This window comes from Pseudochaenichthys georgianus, chromosome 4, assembly GCF_902827115.2.
Source record: "Pseudochaenichthys georgianus chromosome 4, fPseGeo1.2, whole genome shotgun sequence".
Lineage (NCBI taxonomy): Eukaryota > Metazoa > Chordata > Actinopteri > Perciformes > Channichthyidae > Pseudochaenichthys > Pseudochaenichthys georgianus.
In genome coordinates, this window is record NC_047506.1 from 34,412,851 (window position 1) to 34,430,171 (window position 17,321).

The 17,321-nt window shown below is 39.8% G+C and overlaps 1 protein-coding gene across 3 annotated transcripts; it reads right to left on the reverse strand.

The window, feature by feature from the left end:
* Positions 1-586: 586 nt before the first annotated feature.
* On the reverse strand, positions 587-15,915 carry prrx1b (paired related homeobox 1b). 3 transcript variants are annotated; one of them, XM_034081549.1, is made up of 6 exons: positions 15,264-15,915; positions 9,433-9,608; positions 6,285-6,466; positions 4,165-4,228; positions 3,771-3,836; positions 587-2,091 (listed from the first exon to the last, which is right to left on the reverse strand). In XM_034081549.1, exons 1-6 carry the CDS (start codon positions 15,508-15,510, stop codon positions 1,846-1,848), a joined length of 981 nt encoding a protein of 326 aa, XP_033937440.1. In that variant the 5' UTR covers positions 15,511-15,915; the 3' UTR covers positions 587-1,845. The 3 variants fall into 3 exon arrangements, with proteins under 3 accessions (XP_033937440.1, XP_033937441.1, XP_033937442.1); XM_034081550.2 differs by lacking the exon at positions 4,165-4,228 and having other exon boundaries at positions 1,864-2,091; XM_034081551.2 differs by lacking the exons at positions 3,771-3,836; positions 4,165-4,228 and having other exon boundaries at positions 1,864-2,091.
* Positions 15,916-17,321: the final 1,406 nt, after the last annotated feature.

The window sequence follows — 17,321 nt, forward strand, 5'->3', positions numbered from 1 at the left end:
CAGTCAGGGATCAGTGATCGGAAAACAACCAACAGCAGAAAATACAACGGCCAGAGGGAAACAGAAATATCCCTTTTCTAATGCCAATGAAGCTCTTTATTACGACTAACCACACAACTCAACAAATGGACATTACATCGTTTACTTAATCAAACTGCAATCAAAGATATACGCAATTATAGGTTGATCCAAAATCAATTCTTAGTTATAAAAGCTCCCACATTGGAGATAATGAAATGATGAAAAGCTCCCCAAATCTACATGCTTTCACAGGGATTTTCCTGCTTCAAATCAGATGATGGATTCATTTGCCGAAGTGGAAGAAATCCTCAGAGCTAATTCCCTCGAGGGTAGCTTGCTACAAAGACTAACAAAAAAGGCTTTTTCTAAGAGTTTGCAAAAGGTTTTTTGCTGGACAACTCGCTTATTTCGTGAGCTCGCCACATGTCGGCTGTTAAATCTGAATCTATAAAAATGTCAATAAATGTTTTAAAATATTGAAATACTATTTCGAAGCTGTACCAAGTACTTGAAAAATAAAATGAAACAGAACGCTGAAAAGTTGAATCCAAATATTTTTGGAGGATTAAAGTTGCCTGAAATGTAACTTGAATTTAACATAAAACTATAGGAATATTTTTTACGCAAAAGTTCATAATGTTTAAAAAATGTGCCATCAGCAAAGCTAAATTAACTCTCAACTCAATGACAAATAAAAAAACCCCTGCATTCTTTCAGTATTGTATGTATTTCCACAGACAATATGCTTGTGTCCCTTTTGATCACTTTTTCCCACATCAACTGCGGTTTCAATCGCCCCCACTCTTTGGTCCCGTGTGAGTCGTAGGAGGACGAGTGTGGACATGTGTTTGTTGCAGGCGGAGGTTATGAGGGGCCAAGGAGAAGAAACACTTTGTGTGACAGCCGCAGAGTCAGACGATGCCCAGTGGCCCATTAAGGAGAGGATTTCCCTGCACATAAATATCCTGTTTTTAAGATGGAAATGTCAGGTTCTGGTAATCAGGAAAAAAAAGAGAAAACACAAAGCAGGAGCCGCTTGAGGTTTCTGTGAAGAGAATCTGTTCTCGAGTTGTAAATCTTCCTTTTATGGAACTCATGAGGTCCAACATCATTGTGCTTTCAAAATGTGTTATGCTTTCTCCGGAAAGTTCTCCAGAAAGTGGGAAATGTGTTGAACTGTTGAATTGGACACTGTGCCATTGCATTGCTTGAAATGCATTTTTTATTAATATACACGTTTTTATTCTGTTACAAATAAAGGTTATCATAGGAAATTTAGAGAAGGTTTTGGATTCAGAAATACATTAGCCTCTCCTTTATATTGGACCATTACACGAAAATCAAAATGCGTTGAAAATATTTGCTCGTCAGTGGTATAGCATGGCAGAGAAAATGTGGAAAAACAAAACTTTTTTTTTTAAATTGCATAAATGTCAGAGGAAGTCCTTGTCGGTGCATTGTTGATTTTAAAAGAGGGGGAAAAAGGGTTGTTGATCCTAAATTTGGTGTCATTTATCCAAACCACAGCCAATGGGTCAAAGGGAATTCCACGTAGTCCAAACAAGAGTCTCCGTCGAGAACAAGTTCTTCGATTGAAAAAGAAAACGGTGAAAAACTCTCCTTCCATTTCAGTCACAATCACAAAGGTAAAACTAGGCAGATATTTGGCTACAGCTTCCAGTCTATGTGTCTCTTTGTACAAACGAGAGTTCAGCGATGCCCAGAAGGATAAAAAAAGGCGGCTTAGGGAAAATCCGGATATCACTCGGGGTCCGACAATTTGCATATAGGTTTAGTACCGCTGCCCCAGGAGGGGAGGAGGCTTCAGGATCCAGGGTACGTAAGATGATGCTCGACCCAGAGACGGTGCCCGTCTGCAGGGGTCCAGCGGCAGAGAGGCCCCCCCCCTCTCCTGCACCAGCCCCCGGCCTCTCCTCTTAGTTGACCGTGGGCACTTGATTCAAGCTGTACTCCTTGGCTTTGAGCCGCAGGTTGGCGATGCTGTTGGCCATGTTCATGCCCTGGGACGTGTTGGTGTTGGAGCAGGTGGGCGGGTAGGTGGCCATGGCGCTGAGAGACAAGAGGGGGGGGGAAAGGTTACATCACCTGTGGCTGACAGCGAGCTGAAGCTCAGCATGAGCCGCAGCTGTGGAAATATGGAAAAGGAACAGAAACAGGTATCACTCATCATGTGAGGAGGCTGAGACTCAATATGACGTTAAGACATGGCCCAAAACCCCCCAGAAGAAATGAACCAGTGTGTTTGCACGTTTCACTTCACACGTTTTATCAGATTAACGTTTCATCGCTCTTATTGTATTTCACCTGAGTTCATTTGGAGTGAATCTTTTCAGTCTTTTTAATCTGGCAAACTATTTGGAAGAAGACATCGTGATACACACATCCACTTTATTTTCACATCTTCCCGAGGTTGTGTTTTTTTAAAAACAACTTTTCATGAACAGGGTTTGGCTTTTACGGCAATATTTATTTTATAGAGAAACGGGTTCACATTTCTTCCCCCTATTTTCATAAAAAAGAAAATCTGCCCATTCAGTGAGGAAATGGTGTATTGAACTGGGATCTGATAATACATAATTTAACAAGTACTTATTTTAGTCACCAAGCCCTTAACTGGCCTTTTTCTATTGCTCTCTTAGAATGATTGACTGAGGACATATCTCTCTTCTTTCTTTTTAACCAGATGTGTTTCTCCGTGCATGATTTACTGACTTGTTTGTTGTTGTTGTTGTTGTTGTTGTTGTTGTTACCAAAATGTTATAATGTTCTGCAGCTTTGTTTTTAATTCATGCAACCAGTCAATTTTGTTTTTGTTAAAGTCATGTCCTTGTCAGAATGAATGGTTTTTATTGTTTTTTTAGTTTTCGCCCCAAGACTTCAGCTCCTATGACTTGCATTTTGTTTGTTTGTTTTGTTCTTTCAAGACTCCTATCAATCATCATGTGTCACATGCACATCCAGAAGTTTTGCAGGACCTTGGTGACTATTCAAATGATTTATTGAAATTCTATTGAAATAAGACTATAAAACATATTCGCCTTGAAACCTGTTTCCTGTTTCCTTCATATATTTCAGGTGTTTATTGCAAGGTTTTCAACATAACATATAAGAATAATCCAGATTTGAGTCAACGCATAAGGAGTCACTGGCTTTTAACCACTTAAGTGTTTATTCCAGACACTTTGATTCTTACATTTTTTTTTCTTATCTATATTTTTGTTCTTATTCTTTTTTTACTCAACTTTATTTGTAAAACAGTTTGGATCAACTGTGTGCTATTATCGTGTGATAAATGAGCTGTTGGGTCAGATGGAGATATTACGATAACATGATGAAACTAAAGCAAACATGTTGCTCACTAATAGATGTTCTATCTCAAGCATGTTTCAAGTTGCACTATCTATTAGTTGTACTGTATAGAAAGTGATGGCTTCATGAGGAAAGGAAGAAATTATCAAACAATAAATTAATGGTTTTTTGAAATGGGTTGAAATGTGCAAACACATTGGTATGATCCTTTTAAAACAAAACAAAAAACCCCAATGTTTTTAAAATAAAAGTATAAAATTGACATAAAGGCAGAATACAGTTCAAAGAATACATTCAAAGCTTTAAAATTATTTTGCAAACAGTCAGTGTAAAAAAACTGCAGTATTCCTCTTTAAAGGAGAATACTGCGAGTTTTCTATGATAAGAAAAGAGCTGAGTGTAGTAAAGTGAATGCGTACTTGTTCTCTGAGGGCAGCATTTTCTGTGGCACTCGCACTGGCCCCCCCTCCGGCATCGGATACCAGCTTTAGGATAATATACATTGAAGTGTTAGCACCACATTAGCGTGTTCCACATTATGCATTATTCACAGAAAGATTTCCATCGCTGCCCCGCGTTCAGCCAAAACAGCTCTGAGAGAGTCTGAGCCGTGGCCGCAGGGTTTGACATTTTACACCGAGCTTCATAACGGAGGATTACTGTAAATCACGACCAATGTAACCAGAGTCACAAAAAATGTTGCCCAATAGAGCCATGTCCCTCTGTGTAGCGTTCATTATATGGTGTAGTGTAGCAGGCAGGGGTCACAGGGGTCAACAGTGGATTTAATACGGTTTGTTTTCACATTATCACCTCGTCAGGAGGGTCACAGGATCTGGGCCCGCCCTGCTCATGCTGACAGAGGGGAGTGATGGGACTGAGGGCGAGGAGAAGGGTGTTTTTATTCAACATAATTTGAGAGGTTGGAGTTAGATGTGTGCAAGAAAAGACTGTTATGTATACAGTGTAGGAAAATAGCTGGAGGAGAGACAGAGGCAAAACACGGCAGAGTAAAAGAGACAGAAAAGAACGTTTAAAAGTAGAAGTAGACAAAACACAGCTTTCTAACAGCCATGGAGGACGGACTCAGGGCTTATATTACAGCGTGTTATGATTACTTTGACTGCATTTCTGCAACACAATCTTAATGTACAAACTTTAAAAAGGTTCATATGTAATTGAGATGACCAGCACTAATAGTCTGTGGAGTACATTCGCAAGACAACTGCTATATTCCTGCTGCATACATAAAGCATAACAACTTTACAATATAAGTAACGCACTCCACCACTGTATTTGTGCTTCAATAACTGTTGCATTTTATAATAAAATAATGTAGTTAAACAATCTTCATCGAGGGGACATGCTTTCAGATTTCTCGCAATTTACACATAAGTAAGTATTTGATAATATCAGGACATATTGAAAGCCCTCTAAGATGTCATATATCAGGAAAAGAAGTTAAAAGCAGAAGGCTTGTTGCCGCAGATTAAAAGATTAAAGATGATTCATCTTTAAGGAGACCACCTCGGAGTGACAGGAAGCAATTTCAGGACGTTATGATGTGGATTTTCAAAATGAAAGCCCTTACATACAATATATATTGCCTTTAAATTAGGAATAACACTGTGATGTGAAGATAATGTGGTTTCAAACCTGATTTAATACTACGATAAATAAAATATATTGTGTGTTTTGACATGTTTTGCTTCAGATATTTAAATACTGGAAAGCATAAAACTGAGGATGTGATTTAGTGTTTTTCATGTTGTATGTCAGCACAGGCATCTGTGATTCAAGAGTACATTTTACATGGCAAGTTGGCGCTAGGAGGTTTGTTGTTAGGAAAGTTTGGCCATAGCAACCACAAAATACAGTAATATGAAAACCGGAAGATACTAGTCACAGTTGTGTCCTTTAATTTTCACTTAAATAAAACGGTTTAAAGGGAAACATGTCTTTATCTGAATTGTAATCCTAAATAACTAAATACATTTTGAGTGAAACGTAAAAATTACAGTTTTTTTTAAATCCATATACAGTATTGACCAAGACCGGCATTTTGTCATGAAACGTTTATCCTCTGATTTAAAGAGGACACAGTAAAGAGAAGATGGTCAGAGGAAGTATGAGGAGTATGTGCAGGAAGAAGAGGAGGAGGAAATGAAACAATAACAGAGAGCAGTGTGTGTGTGTGTGTGTGTGTGTGTGTGTGTGTGTGTGTGTGTGTGTGTGTGTGTGTGTGTGTGTGTTACGGTGGTGTTAACATGTGGTTATAACAGCTTTTGCTTTTTCATCTGGAGACACTTGGTGAGAGGAGAGGTTAGTCAGCACTGAAGTACAGCTTGTAGTACTGCAACAGAGCACATTATGGACTTTGGTACACTACAATGTACTACCATATTGGAGGTTTCCTATTTCTTCTCTTTCTCTTTCTCCTACTCTTTTTTATTACTTTATTTTTTGTGTGAAGTTTCTCATCTTATTTTGTATTGCCTGTTCTTGTTTTTCTTACATTTCCATACCTCTTACATGCCATCCTTGGCTATTTGCTTTTCGTCTCCCTTGCCTTCAAACTGTCCTTTGCTTCACTTCTTTCCTTTCCTCTGTCATCTTTTCTTTTTTACTTTCCCTTTCAATTCTTTACACCATCCTTTTTTATGGAATTTATTTCCTAAACTAAAATCGCAAAACGGTAGATTATGAGGTTTTGACTTCTTCACAATTACCGTATTTTTCCTATTGATACTTTAGACATGTAGTCCCTTGTGGTTGTCCTGCCTTTGCTTAAGTCATGTGAGTTCTTCCCTTCCTGCTGTGCTGCAGATCTTCACTGCTAATGCAGACGTTAGTACAGAAGCCGTGTTGAAGCAGTGATGTGTTGTTGTGATGCTTGCTGGTTATGTCAGGTGACAGAGCAGAGGGGAGTCTACCTGTAGGGGGCGGCGCTCCCCCAGGATAGGTAGTCGTTGGGGCGGGGTGCCGGACGCGGGACGATCGGCTGCTCCACCGCCGTCACGTCTCCGGAGTAGGACTTGAGGAGCGAGGCGTTTTTGCTGGCCAGCATGGCGCGCTCGTTCCTGCGAAACTTAGCTCTCCTGTTCTGGAACCAAACCTGGAACAAAAGAGGGCAACGGGGTGAGGGTTGGGAAGTATCGCCATTACCTGTTTATAAATATGAGCAAACTGTGTATATGAATATAATATCATCGTTGTGGAACTGCAGGAGAGTCCAGAGCAAATGTCCATACAGGGACAATAGAGTGTATCGTATTGTGTATTATCGTAAACATGTCATAAGTCATTCAAAAAGAAGGCAAGTCAAGGTAGATGCATTTATCGAGCACATTCCATTACAAAGACACTCAATGTGCTTTGGATTTATAAGGGGAAAAGCAGCTTCTCTTGTTTTGTCTTTGACTCTTGAACCTCTGTTAACCTCTTCAATCACTACTCACATTTCCAAAACAAAAGACTTCTAGAAAATGTCCATTTGTGTAGAGTGGTGCAGTAGATAAAAACAGCCCTGTATTCTTTGGAGTAAAGACCTTGGATTGGATCAGTCAGCAACACACTTTGTGAAGAGGCAGTAAGAAGTGTGGACGTCGGGGTGGAGGGTGGATAGATATCGCATACAGATTACATGAAGAACAATACAAAAAACAATATGTGTAGAAACAATGACTCTTAACAACGGTTGCCTCGCTCCTCGGTCTGCTCTCACAGTACATTGTTCAAGGAAATATACCCAACTCAAAGACTCAAAGACAATGTTCAACCACCTCTCATAACCTTCATCAGTGGCTGTCAGAAGTGTACATGTTATGACTCGGTTCCTCTGCACTATAAAGTCAAATCAAAAGTAATACAACTCTGAAAACGAATCTTAAATCTTCATCTAAATACAAATCAAAGCAACACACACAAATCCTTGAACAGATGATGGTGTGAACATTGTTCCTCGCTCTGAAGTGAAACCCATTATCCGACGCTCACAGGCTCGCTGCTCGCTGACGCACAGCCTCAGGAATGAGCCCAAAGTCTCTTTTATCAAAGCATCGCTCTCTGCTACACATTATTCACAGATGTGCAGCTTCTCTCTCCAACATCACAATTTCCTCTTCCCCTCTCTCTCTGCCCACAGAACAAATGCTCTCTCTGTTGTGTTCCGAAAACAGGCAGTTAAAAGAGACCAGAAAAGCTTTAAAATACATATTAATCTGCAGTGTGGAGGCGCACATGTGTAACTCCTATCATTAGTTAACAGGTGCTCAAGCCTGTTCGCATTGAAAGAATAGTTGGAATAAAGTTTCTTGAGCTGCTTATGAATATAGAGAATGCTTTACATAAATGCAGACATATGTATGGACTTTTTCCATTGTACAGAGTTGTTCTGCATATACAACACATACATAGATAAGTACACTTTTTTGGTGGGAAAAAAATACATTTTGATTTGCGGATGATACAGGAATGACTTTGCATCACTCGCGGGAAAACGAGAAATGTTCTTTATTTCATGCATTTCAGCCACTTTATCGTGGTTCTGTTACTTCAGCACAAAGTTGCCTGGAGAGGTGACGGCACCCGCCTCCTGAGATTTTGAATAAACTATGAATTAAAAGTATACGCAGCAGGGTTCCCGGGACATACATTAACTTATGTTTACAAAAATTATTATTTGAGTTTAGAGTTGTTAATACATCCTTATATTAACCTTAAAAACTATTTATTTCTTCATTGGGATTTAAGATGATTTCATGTATTAACAACACATAATGGTTTGTACAGAAACTAATGCAGCATGTCTTATTTCTCTTAGACTCATGGAACGCACTGAAATGATTGATGATGTATAATGTAGAAGGTGTATGTAAAGTCAGAAAATAGCATAAAGAAGCCGTGACTCTCGAGATGAACGAAAAATGGTTTGCATTTAAAACACTAAAGCCATATTCCAGCTTCTTATTCTATGTGTGGTAGCCTGATCTCACTGGCCAGTCACAGCGCCGTCACATTCAGCTCGGGTTCCGCTGCAGCCCTCACGTGTTCATGTGCCGTTTATCACTGATCTGTTAGGCACTGAGGAAATTAGACATCATTGCATCCACTTTACTGATCACATGCAGTCCCTGTGGGGGGGGGCAAACTGCTCTCAGCCTCACACTATCAGCCATCACTGTGGAGAGAGTGAGTGTGATGTGTGTGAGGCACTGACAAGTCCTTATCAGTTCCTCAGAGACCCCAGAATGGGGAATCTAAACATGGCACTGATAAGCCACTAAGTAGGAATATTAACTTGTAAGAGCTACCAGATGATGTGAAGATGTCCACCTCTGTAACTTCATGTCCTCATATAAAACTTCTCTCTAACAACAAGCTGGTTCTGCTCTGCTGGCAACCCAAACAAAGCTGTTCATGATTCATTTCAGAAATCCCGGTGTGAGTCATGAGGACCCACAAGGATTCATTAACAGGTCCCCCGAGGGTCCCAAAACCTCAAGAAGTATGTTTGATGGACCAAGTAATGGAGGGAGTTGTTGTGTGTGTGTTTAAAGAGATCTGCTTATTTTCCCTACACTGACTAAAGCGGTTTACAGAAGGATGACCACAGGCATCTTGCTACTTCTGATGGCTGTTGTGGCTCTTGTTCCGTCACAGTGTGTCTGATGTATGACCGCTGCTGAAGGAGAAACTCCCAAGGGATCCGGCTTTGCTTTGTCAAAACATCCCCTAATAAGTACATTCTTTTCTTTCCCTCCTATTTGATGTTTCTCCTTGTAATGAGGCCATTATGATTAGCATTTATTATTATTTGTATTAATTTTCTCTCTGTGCTTTTATTTAAGGCATGTGTATGCTGAGATATAGATATCTTGCTACGTGATTAAGGTGAGGTGATGTATGTTATGTGCGCAGTAACCAGTCTGCACACATTTGAGTACGTATGCAGGTGTATGTCTTTATGTTATGTCTGAATGTTTACAAAAATGACAATAAAAAGAGTATTACAAAAATAAATCCACTGAATGAGGTTGAGAGTAACATATTATGTGTTTGCGGTGCTACTCCTATTCCTACCTGGACTCGGGCCTCTGTGAGGTTGACCCGGCGGGCGAGGTCCTCCCTCACGAAGGCGTCGGGGTAGTGTGTCCTCTCAAACACTCGCTCCAGAGCCTGCAGCTGGCTGCTGTTGAAGGTGGTCCTGTTCCTGCGCTGCTTCCTCTTCTTCTTCTCCTCCGTGTTCATCTGCTCATCTATAAGGAGAAGAAGAAGAAGAAGAAGAAGAAGAAGAAGAAGAAGAAGAAGAAGAAGAAGAAGAAGAAGAAGAAGAAGAAGAAGAAGAAGAAGAAGAAGAAGAAGAAGAAGAAGAAGAGGGGGATGTTATACAAAAAGAATGAGACTTTAGATGCGTATAGGTTGAAGAAGCTTGAGACACTTTGCCGGAGGAGATACAGTAATAATAAAAGAAAGAAAGCAGCGTGTCAGCCCACATCATATTATAATAATAAATACAGCTCTTCCCATGTGTGCCGTTCACTGCTGCGGCTGCTGTTCTGAATAGCTGCGGCTGCCTCAAACATCAACAAGAGTTTGAAAGAATATGCACCATTAATGTTCATCAAATAAAGATGCTTTTAATGTTTCACGGTATATTCTAGTACAGTTTCTCAATTGTAAAATCTGCAAAAGTAAAAATCGCAATGCGTCGTTCTTGTTTGTATAAAAGTTGAAACTTTCAAAAATGTTTGTATATTATGATTGAATCGGGATATATTCCTTCAATAACTTTGTCCGTTGCAACTTCAATTATATTGCCAGATTCAGACTATAGACCCGCACTGTGTTTTAAGAGCTCCACGCAAGCTTTTTGTGAGTAGCGTAACAGAGATTTCCAATATAACTGATGAATATATTATACAGTATCTGATAAAGCTGTTAAACGTTTTAATACATTTTGCAGATCTTTTTCTGATTCTTGCATTGGATTGTTTTCTGATCCAGTAACTGTTAACGTTGTTTTGATGTGCATAACCAACACAATTTAAATTCATTGCCCGTGCATGCACAGGTTAAAATATTTGTTAGAGTGCCGGTCTTGGTCAAAAAGCTTCCAAGTTGCTCTACCACCTGACCTACAGCGTTTCCCTCAATGATAACCTGATGGCACCTGTAACTAAACAGAGTACCTTCACAAAGACACGATTCTCAGAATGATTAGAACGTTTGAATTGGTATCAAAAGACACAAAGTGGCGGCTGTCGCTCTCTCCTAGCGCCTAAGAATTGTACCAGGATGTTAGCCTTGCAAGGTGTCTTAGTTGCATCTCTCTTCACACTTTCTATCTGACGCCGACCCCTATTGTATCAATTAAAGGAAAACATGCCCATGCAATACGGACAATTCAGAAAATTGTTCAAATGTAACTATGTGTGTCTCTCAAATAAAAAAGAAAGATGGTCCAAAAATTCAAGACAATAAATGTATTCAATAATTCCTCCTCCAGATGATCCATATTTATTGTATGATTGGGATTATGGGATTATGAGACTACATTCTAGATATCAGAGAGCAGTCTCAAATGTGACATGAGATAACACTCATGTTATTTAAAAGAATACTTTTTTGTTCGTGTGTGTAATTCTATTAAATCCTTTAGAAACTATTCCTGGACCAGCACTGAAAGCACTAACACAGCAGCAGCTAACGATCAAAGGTAAATATATAATCTTTTCTGCACCTTCCAGCAGCTTGTGTTGTTCAGGGTAAACGCTGCTGTAGGGGAATCAGTTCTGTTGTGGCTCCACAACAAGACCACAAAATAACACTTTCACATGGGAAGAAAGGCTGTGCCCATGCTGCTAATTACACACACACCCATAACACAATCTGCATCTGCACACAAAGACACACACTGAGGTGGGAAGTTATTTGTCCTCATTATACTGCATTGCGTCTAAGTGCCTCATGAATAGAATTTGAGATTATATATTTCAGAGAGAAATCTCTTTTTCTGTTTATTGCACTGTGTTTATCGAGGAACGGGATTCATGGATTATTTTGGAGATAAAGATGTCATATTCCACATTTATCATAAAGACATCTTGTACGGTAAACTTATACATGTAAACCTCTAAATATTACATTTTTGCGATGCAGAACAGGAAATAGTATTAAACACATCTAAATTAAACTGGTGAAAACTCAAAGGATTTCAATGTATTTTATAAGTCTTTATTAAGTCTTGTGTGTGACCACTCAAGGCTTATTTGCTGTACGTTATTTAGCATTAGAACCCAAAACATTTGATGAGTGTTTTAATTTTGTTTTCTTAAGAAACTCATTTAAAATACATGAAGTGGGTGCAATTGGATATTCTTAGTAAAATATATTTGTATCATGAAAATAATTTGTTTGTGAAGTAGCACATGAAGTAATTATATATTTGTATTATGACGTTCATTACTTATTTAAAACACAACTGCATTCAGCTATAGTTCGGAACAGCTCTCTGCTTGTTCTTCTCTGACTGCGTAACGTGTTTTGACTGTTTTAACTTATTAATTTTAATTAATAAATTGAACATCATCTTAAAATGTAAATGACCTGGAAACCTTGGTTTAAGAAAACAAAAAGTCTTCCAAGCTTTCAATCACATCTCATGGTCTTCCTCAGCAAATCTGACATGTTTACGTCAGGTTATATGCCGAACCTGCGGAGAAGATTTTTATTTTAAAGATGCAAAACTTGCTGATACAAGAAATTCCCAAATTCTTAAAGGCTTTGGCGAGATTTCTAAAATGGCAGATCTTCATACTACTAAATAGGTATATTCCTACATTGGATTGCTAATGCTGTGAGTATGTGTTTCTAGTCAAATTCTGGGTACAAACGCTTTTGCTTTCCCACACACACTCGGTGTCACACACTTAGAGCAGATGATGTTTGTTTTGTTGTCTAATGAGAAAAGCTCCCCCCTGCAGCCTCAGCCAATCAGAGAACAGCTGTCAGTAAACTAAATGTAAACGCTGCTTATCTGCCGGTTAGAAGTCACCCTTTAGAAAAAAGCAATATTGACTTGATCACATAGCAAACATTAGTTTGTGTTTTTTAGTTTTTTAACAGGTGGCCCAAAATGTCTTAATTTGAAGGATTTTTACAGGCGGGGTTTGTTAAGTCACTCAGTATTTTTTGATAATAAATGCAAAAATTGGATAGAAAGCAGGAAATAAATGGAGATCATTTTGGTTTTTTATCAATCCTCATGTGACCTTTCAAATTTTCTTAGGGCCTCTTTGTAGCATTGTCACCGTTTGCAGCAGTAAGTCCTAATGATTCTTTATTTATATTTGTGTGACGGAATAGATATGTTTTTGTATTTGCTTTGTATTTGTTTTGTTTTGTTTGAAAAATACATCAGGAAAATACTCTGAATGCTGTGAAGCTGTTTTCCTTCTCCTTTCCAATCCTGTGAATCCTTGAGTGATTTTTCAGATTGACCTCCCCTCTGTGGGGATCCTGACTCGGGTATAAGAGCCATTCAAATACGAAATATTGTTGTAATATTTATTTTTTTCATATAAAACTTATATATATATCCTTTTTCCTTCAAAGTATATTCCTGTAATTTAATCGGCTATATGCAGACAAAAACTGAGCTCACATAATATTGAAGTGTTCTTAAATAAATGACATTCTTGCAATGTATCTTCGGTGTATGACGAAAGATTTTAAGAAACTGCGATCAAAAACACTGTCCTCTGACTTCCATCTTGTATAAAACAGTTAGTTATAAATCAGTGCAGCGGCTCAGCAGGCTCCCCGTTTGGGATCAGTGTAAATGGAGAAGTTTCAGAGAGAAGTGGACGCAGTTACAGTGCGGCTGTAAACGACCAAACAGCGGCCGACCGCGCATTCTTTCCCCAGAAAACAGCCGCTGTTCAGGCTCGAGGTTAAAAGGAAAATCATGAAGCACTTCATTAGTCCGCGCGCACGTTTGATGACGTTGCAACCGGAGAAAATCGGGCAAATTAGATTACATGAGAAAATAAAAAAGATTGTAGGCTATACATATGCTACTGAATAACATATGTTTGTATTATTTGTAAGCACAACATATGGTACGGAAATTTATTTTTTGTGAAAAAGGACAATTATAATGTAACTTCGTTAGAAAAGTCTTATTATTTTGTAACTAAGTTCAATATGTTATAGTGTTTCCTGGATGACCGATTCAAGTTTTTCAAGTTTTTTTATATATATATATATAAATATAAAACATAAAATCCCAGAGGGAACTCTGAACGGTCATGCAGAGGCAGAGCGGCGGTTTGGCCTCAGAAAGCTTTAATTACACATGCAGGGTGACATTAAAACCAGCAAATCCATTCCTGTCATCATCATCACTATCATTATCATGTAGCCAACACGTGTGATTACATTGATCTCATTAGCAAATGAGTGAAAGTCAATTAGTCTTGCCAAAACTCTATCGCGAGAAGAGAGGTTGTTGAGTTCTCAAATAGTAATACAAAAAGTAAACATCAGGCTACATTTAGATAATTTACTTTTAAATGACTGGTTAGTTTGATGATGTGCGAAATAGATTACATTTAACATTGTTGCTTCACGTTTCTGTAAGTAAATCGGAAAAATAAAACGTGTGAACATTACAGCTCCAACGTTTCATTATTAATATCTGAATCGTGCGTAAATCTGCTGATGCATTGTAATTCCTCATTATTAAATACGCAAATAAACAGCACAAATGTTTCTACTCATCAGAACAATATTAGCTTTCTAAACCCCTCTTTCTAAGTATCTCTCTCCACATGTAATCCGATAAGATGCTGTTATATGATTCCCTAATTGTTGGCGCGAGGACACGCGCGGTAATTATGACAAGGCTCCGATATTCTGAAAGTGTTTGACAGGACGAAAATAACCGCGAATTAACGACGTGACCCGGCCACTTCCTCCCGCATATTTCTCACACGATTTTTAGCCTTTTAAAAAAACTAACAATAACACTCATTAAAGCCTATAACGGCTCTGTCAGAATGGCCATTTGAGCAGAAGAAGGGGAGGAGGAGGACGAGGAGGAGGAGGGAGCGTTTATTTATCCTCTCAATGGTGAGCCGCGGATTTATCGGAGATTTAGTAAACTTCCATGCACCCAATGGCACATTTCATCAAATAAAACCCGTAAATAAACGTTTTAAGTTTGAGGTTCGGGCGTCAGCGGCAAATCAGCTAAAAGGACCCGCCTGTAGATCACCAAACTCGGCTTGGATTTGCCTCGTTTTTACCCTCACACCCAAGAATGACTGGTGGTTGAGAAAATGCTTTTTATCATTATTTAGTGGTTACCTAATAGAGATGTGTATCATCAAACTAGTATACACATGACACGACCAGCACGTGACTAGGTATTTTTAATGTATTGGTTTTCTCTTAAATAAAAAGATGTGGCCTCATTTTGCTCATGGGGAAGAGATTTATTACCCCCGGGTTTTACTTGCAGGGTTACTGCATCGACCATGTCCACCAACATCACCATACCTCACTGACATCAAAGTGTTAATGGTAAATTAATGGCCGTTTTGAGGGGGAGGCCGTCAGGGATGATACATTGCCAAAACTCACTAAAGGATCCGTGCGCGCTGCGTTCTGACGAGCTTCATTTATGCGCCCTGCACGCGGACACACGCCAGAATATAACGAAAATAAATGACTTTAGTTTTCAGCTGCTCATTAGAAATACATCTGTGCGAAAGTTGCCGTATTTTCTGGGATTGAGCCTGAAGACTCGTGGTTTAGAACCAAAACAAACAGAGGCATTTTAACATTTTTGGCCACAAGATTTAAATTGTGTTTTTTAATCTCTGTGCTCAGTGCTATCTTTCACTTACTCTCCTGCTGGGTCGTGTCGCTCCCGCTGGTCATCCCCGGGGACTCCAGCATACTCCTCCCCGCCTCCCCGACGCTCTCGTCAGCCTGGGTGCCGACCATTTCCCCGGCCTCCTCCAGATCCAGCAGGTGGCTGACCGAGAAGTTCTTTTTGGCTTGCAGGTTGTCCAGGTTAGAGGTGATCGGACTCTCCAGCCGGTTTGATAGCGAGCCTTGCCTGTCCATTACATGTGCATAGCTAGAAGTCATGACGCAAGAGGGGAACAGCGAAAAAACGCAGCGATATTAAAAAGAAAGAGAAGAAGATCCTTGCATGCAGAGCGTCCGAGCAGATTCTCCAGAAACACACAGAGAGAGACTCGGTTTGTTCCGAGCAGATCTCAGGTCTGCTCACATCCAGATCAGCCGCGCAGGGCTCCAACAAACTTCAGCAAAGTGTTCTCCTCGCCTGATGTTCCCGATCAAACCCTATACAGACAATCCATCCAGCCGCGCGCGTCAACTGCAAAACAAGAGAAACATCAGCGTGTCCTACTGCAGGAGAAACAGTCTCTTTTTTCCCAGAAGTCCTCTGATTAGCAGAAGAAGCTGTGTTCCCACTCGGGTTGAGTCACATCTGAGCAGGAAGGGCTGCTGCTGCTGATGACGACCAGATGCGCGAGCTCCGTGTGTGCGCAAAGCTTGCTCAGCGGCAGCTAGGCGCGAGGAGGCAGGACGATAACGCCGCACCTCCAAACCATTGGAGCCTATAGTCTCTCTCTCTCTCTCTCTCTCTCTCTCTCTCTCTCTCTCTCTCTCTCTCTCTCTCTCTCTCTCTCTCTCTCTCTCTCTCTCTCTCTCTCTCTCTCTCTCTCTCTCTCTCTCTCTCCTAAATGAAAGCGTCGTAATTACGTGGCAATTCCTTTATGTTGTGTCTGACGTTTCACAGGCCCCCATCACCACCACCTCCTCCTCACCCCCCTTTTAGGCAGAAACATCCCCATCAGCACCATCAACACCCTGCTTCGGCCTGTTTGTGTTCCCCATGCTGGCAAAGCTCAGGCCTAATGAGTGTGAGAGACTGTTTGGGGATCAGCAGCAGCAGGAGACACACATGCTGCTGTTATCACTGCTCTGTGTTGATAAAGCCACTCCGACTGTCCTGCGGTCTGCCACCAATTAAATAAACCCTAACCAGTGCCAGTCCACAGATCTGACTGCATGAGGCTCAGCTGCTAGGGCAGCAGGGAACGCGAAGGAGTTCAGCTAAGTCTATGACATAAAATGTATAGTCAATGGGGTTGGAATTAGCAACTGCTTAGGGCCACCAGCGGCCCATAAATGTGAAAACCAAACTTTAAAAGAGGACATTTAAAGCTGCTAGAAATTAAAGGATGTTGTTTGGCACACAGCTATTGAGGTAACAGATACAACAATTAAACTTAAAAATGTAATGTTTCTTGTTAAGACACACCTGAACGTCTCTCGATCTTTTTAGGGAATAATTTCAGTTGTGAAAATAAAAAATAGCCCATTTTAAAACAGTGTTAGATAGACATTGGAAATGTGTTCCTGTTTGTTAATAGACAAAGCCTTCATCACAGAATTGGTTCCAATGTGAGTAGGGTTGGATGGCGTGATGTCACACAACAATTGGTTGGTAATGAACATCATGAAATGAACCATTAATTACCTAATTTGGGAATATATCATTGGTATTTCGCAGGAATTGAAAAGTGTGCCCACCATCCCCGGTCTCCCCTAATACGAAAAGTGTCACTCATAACACACCCACAGACTCTAGATCAACCCTATACAGCTCTATAATGCTTTTAAGACTCTTTCAGCTACAAGTTAGCACTAGAGATGGAAAGTGACTCATCTTAAAACATATTTAAAACATATGATGCATTTATGCAATGATACATGTGCAGTAATATTCAGATTAATTGAGGAATGTGAAACTCATAAAAGCATTATGATGTATTTTCACAAGGTAAAATAAGATAATACTTTGTTTATTACAATCTAACTAAGCTAACCAGTATATCAATTAGCTTATTCCACCATCATTCATAATT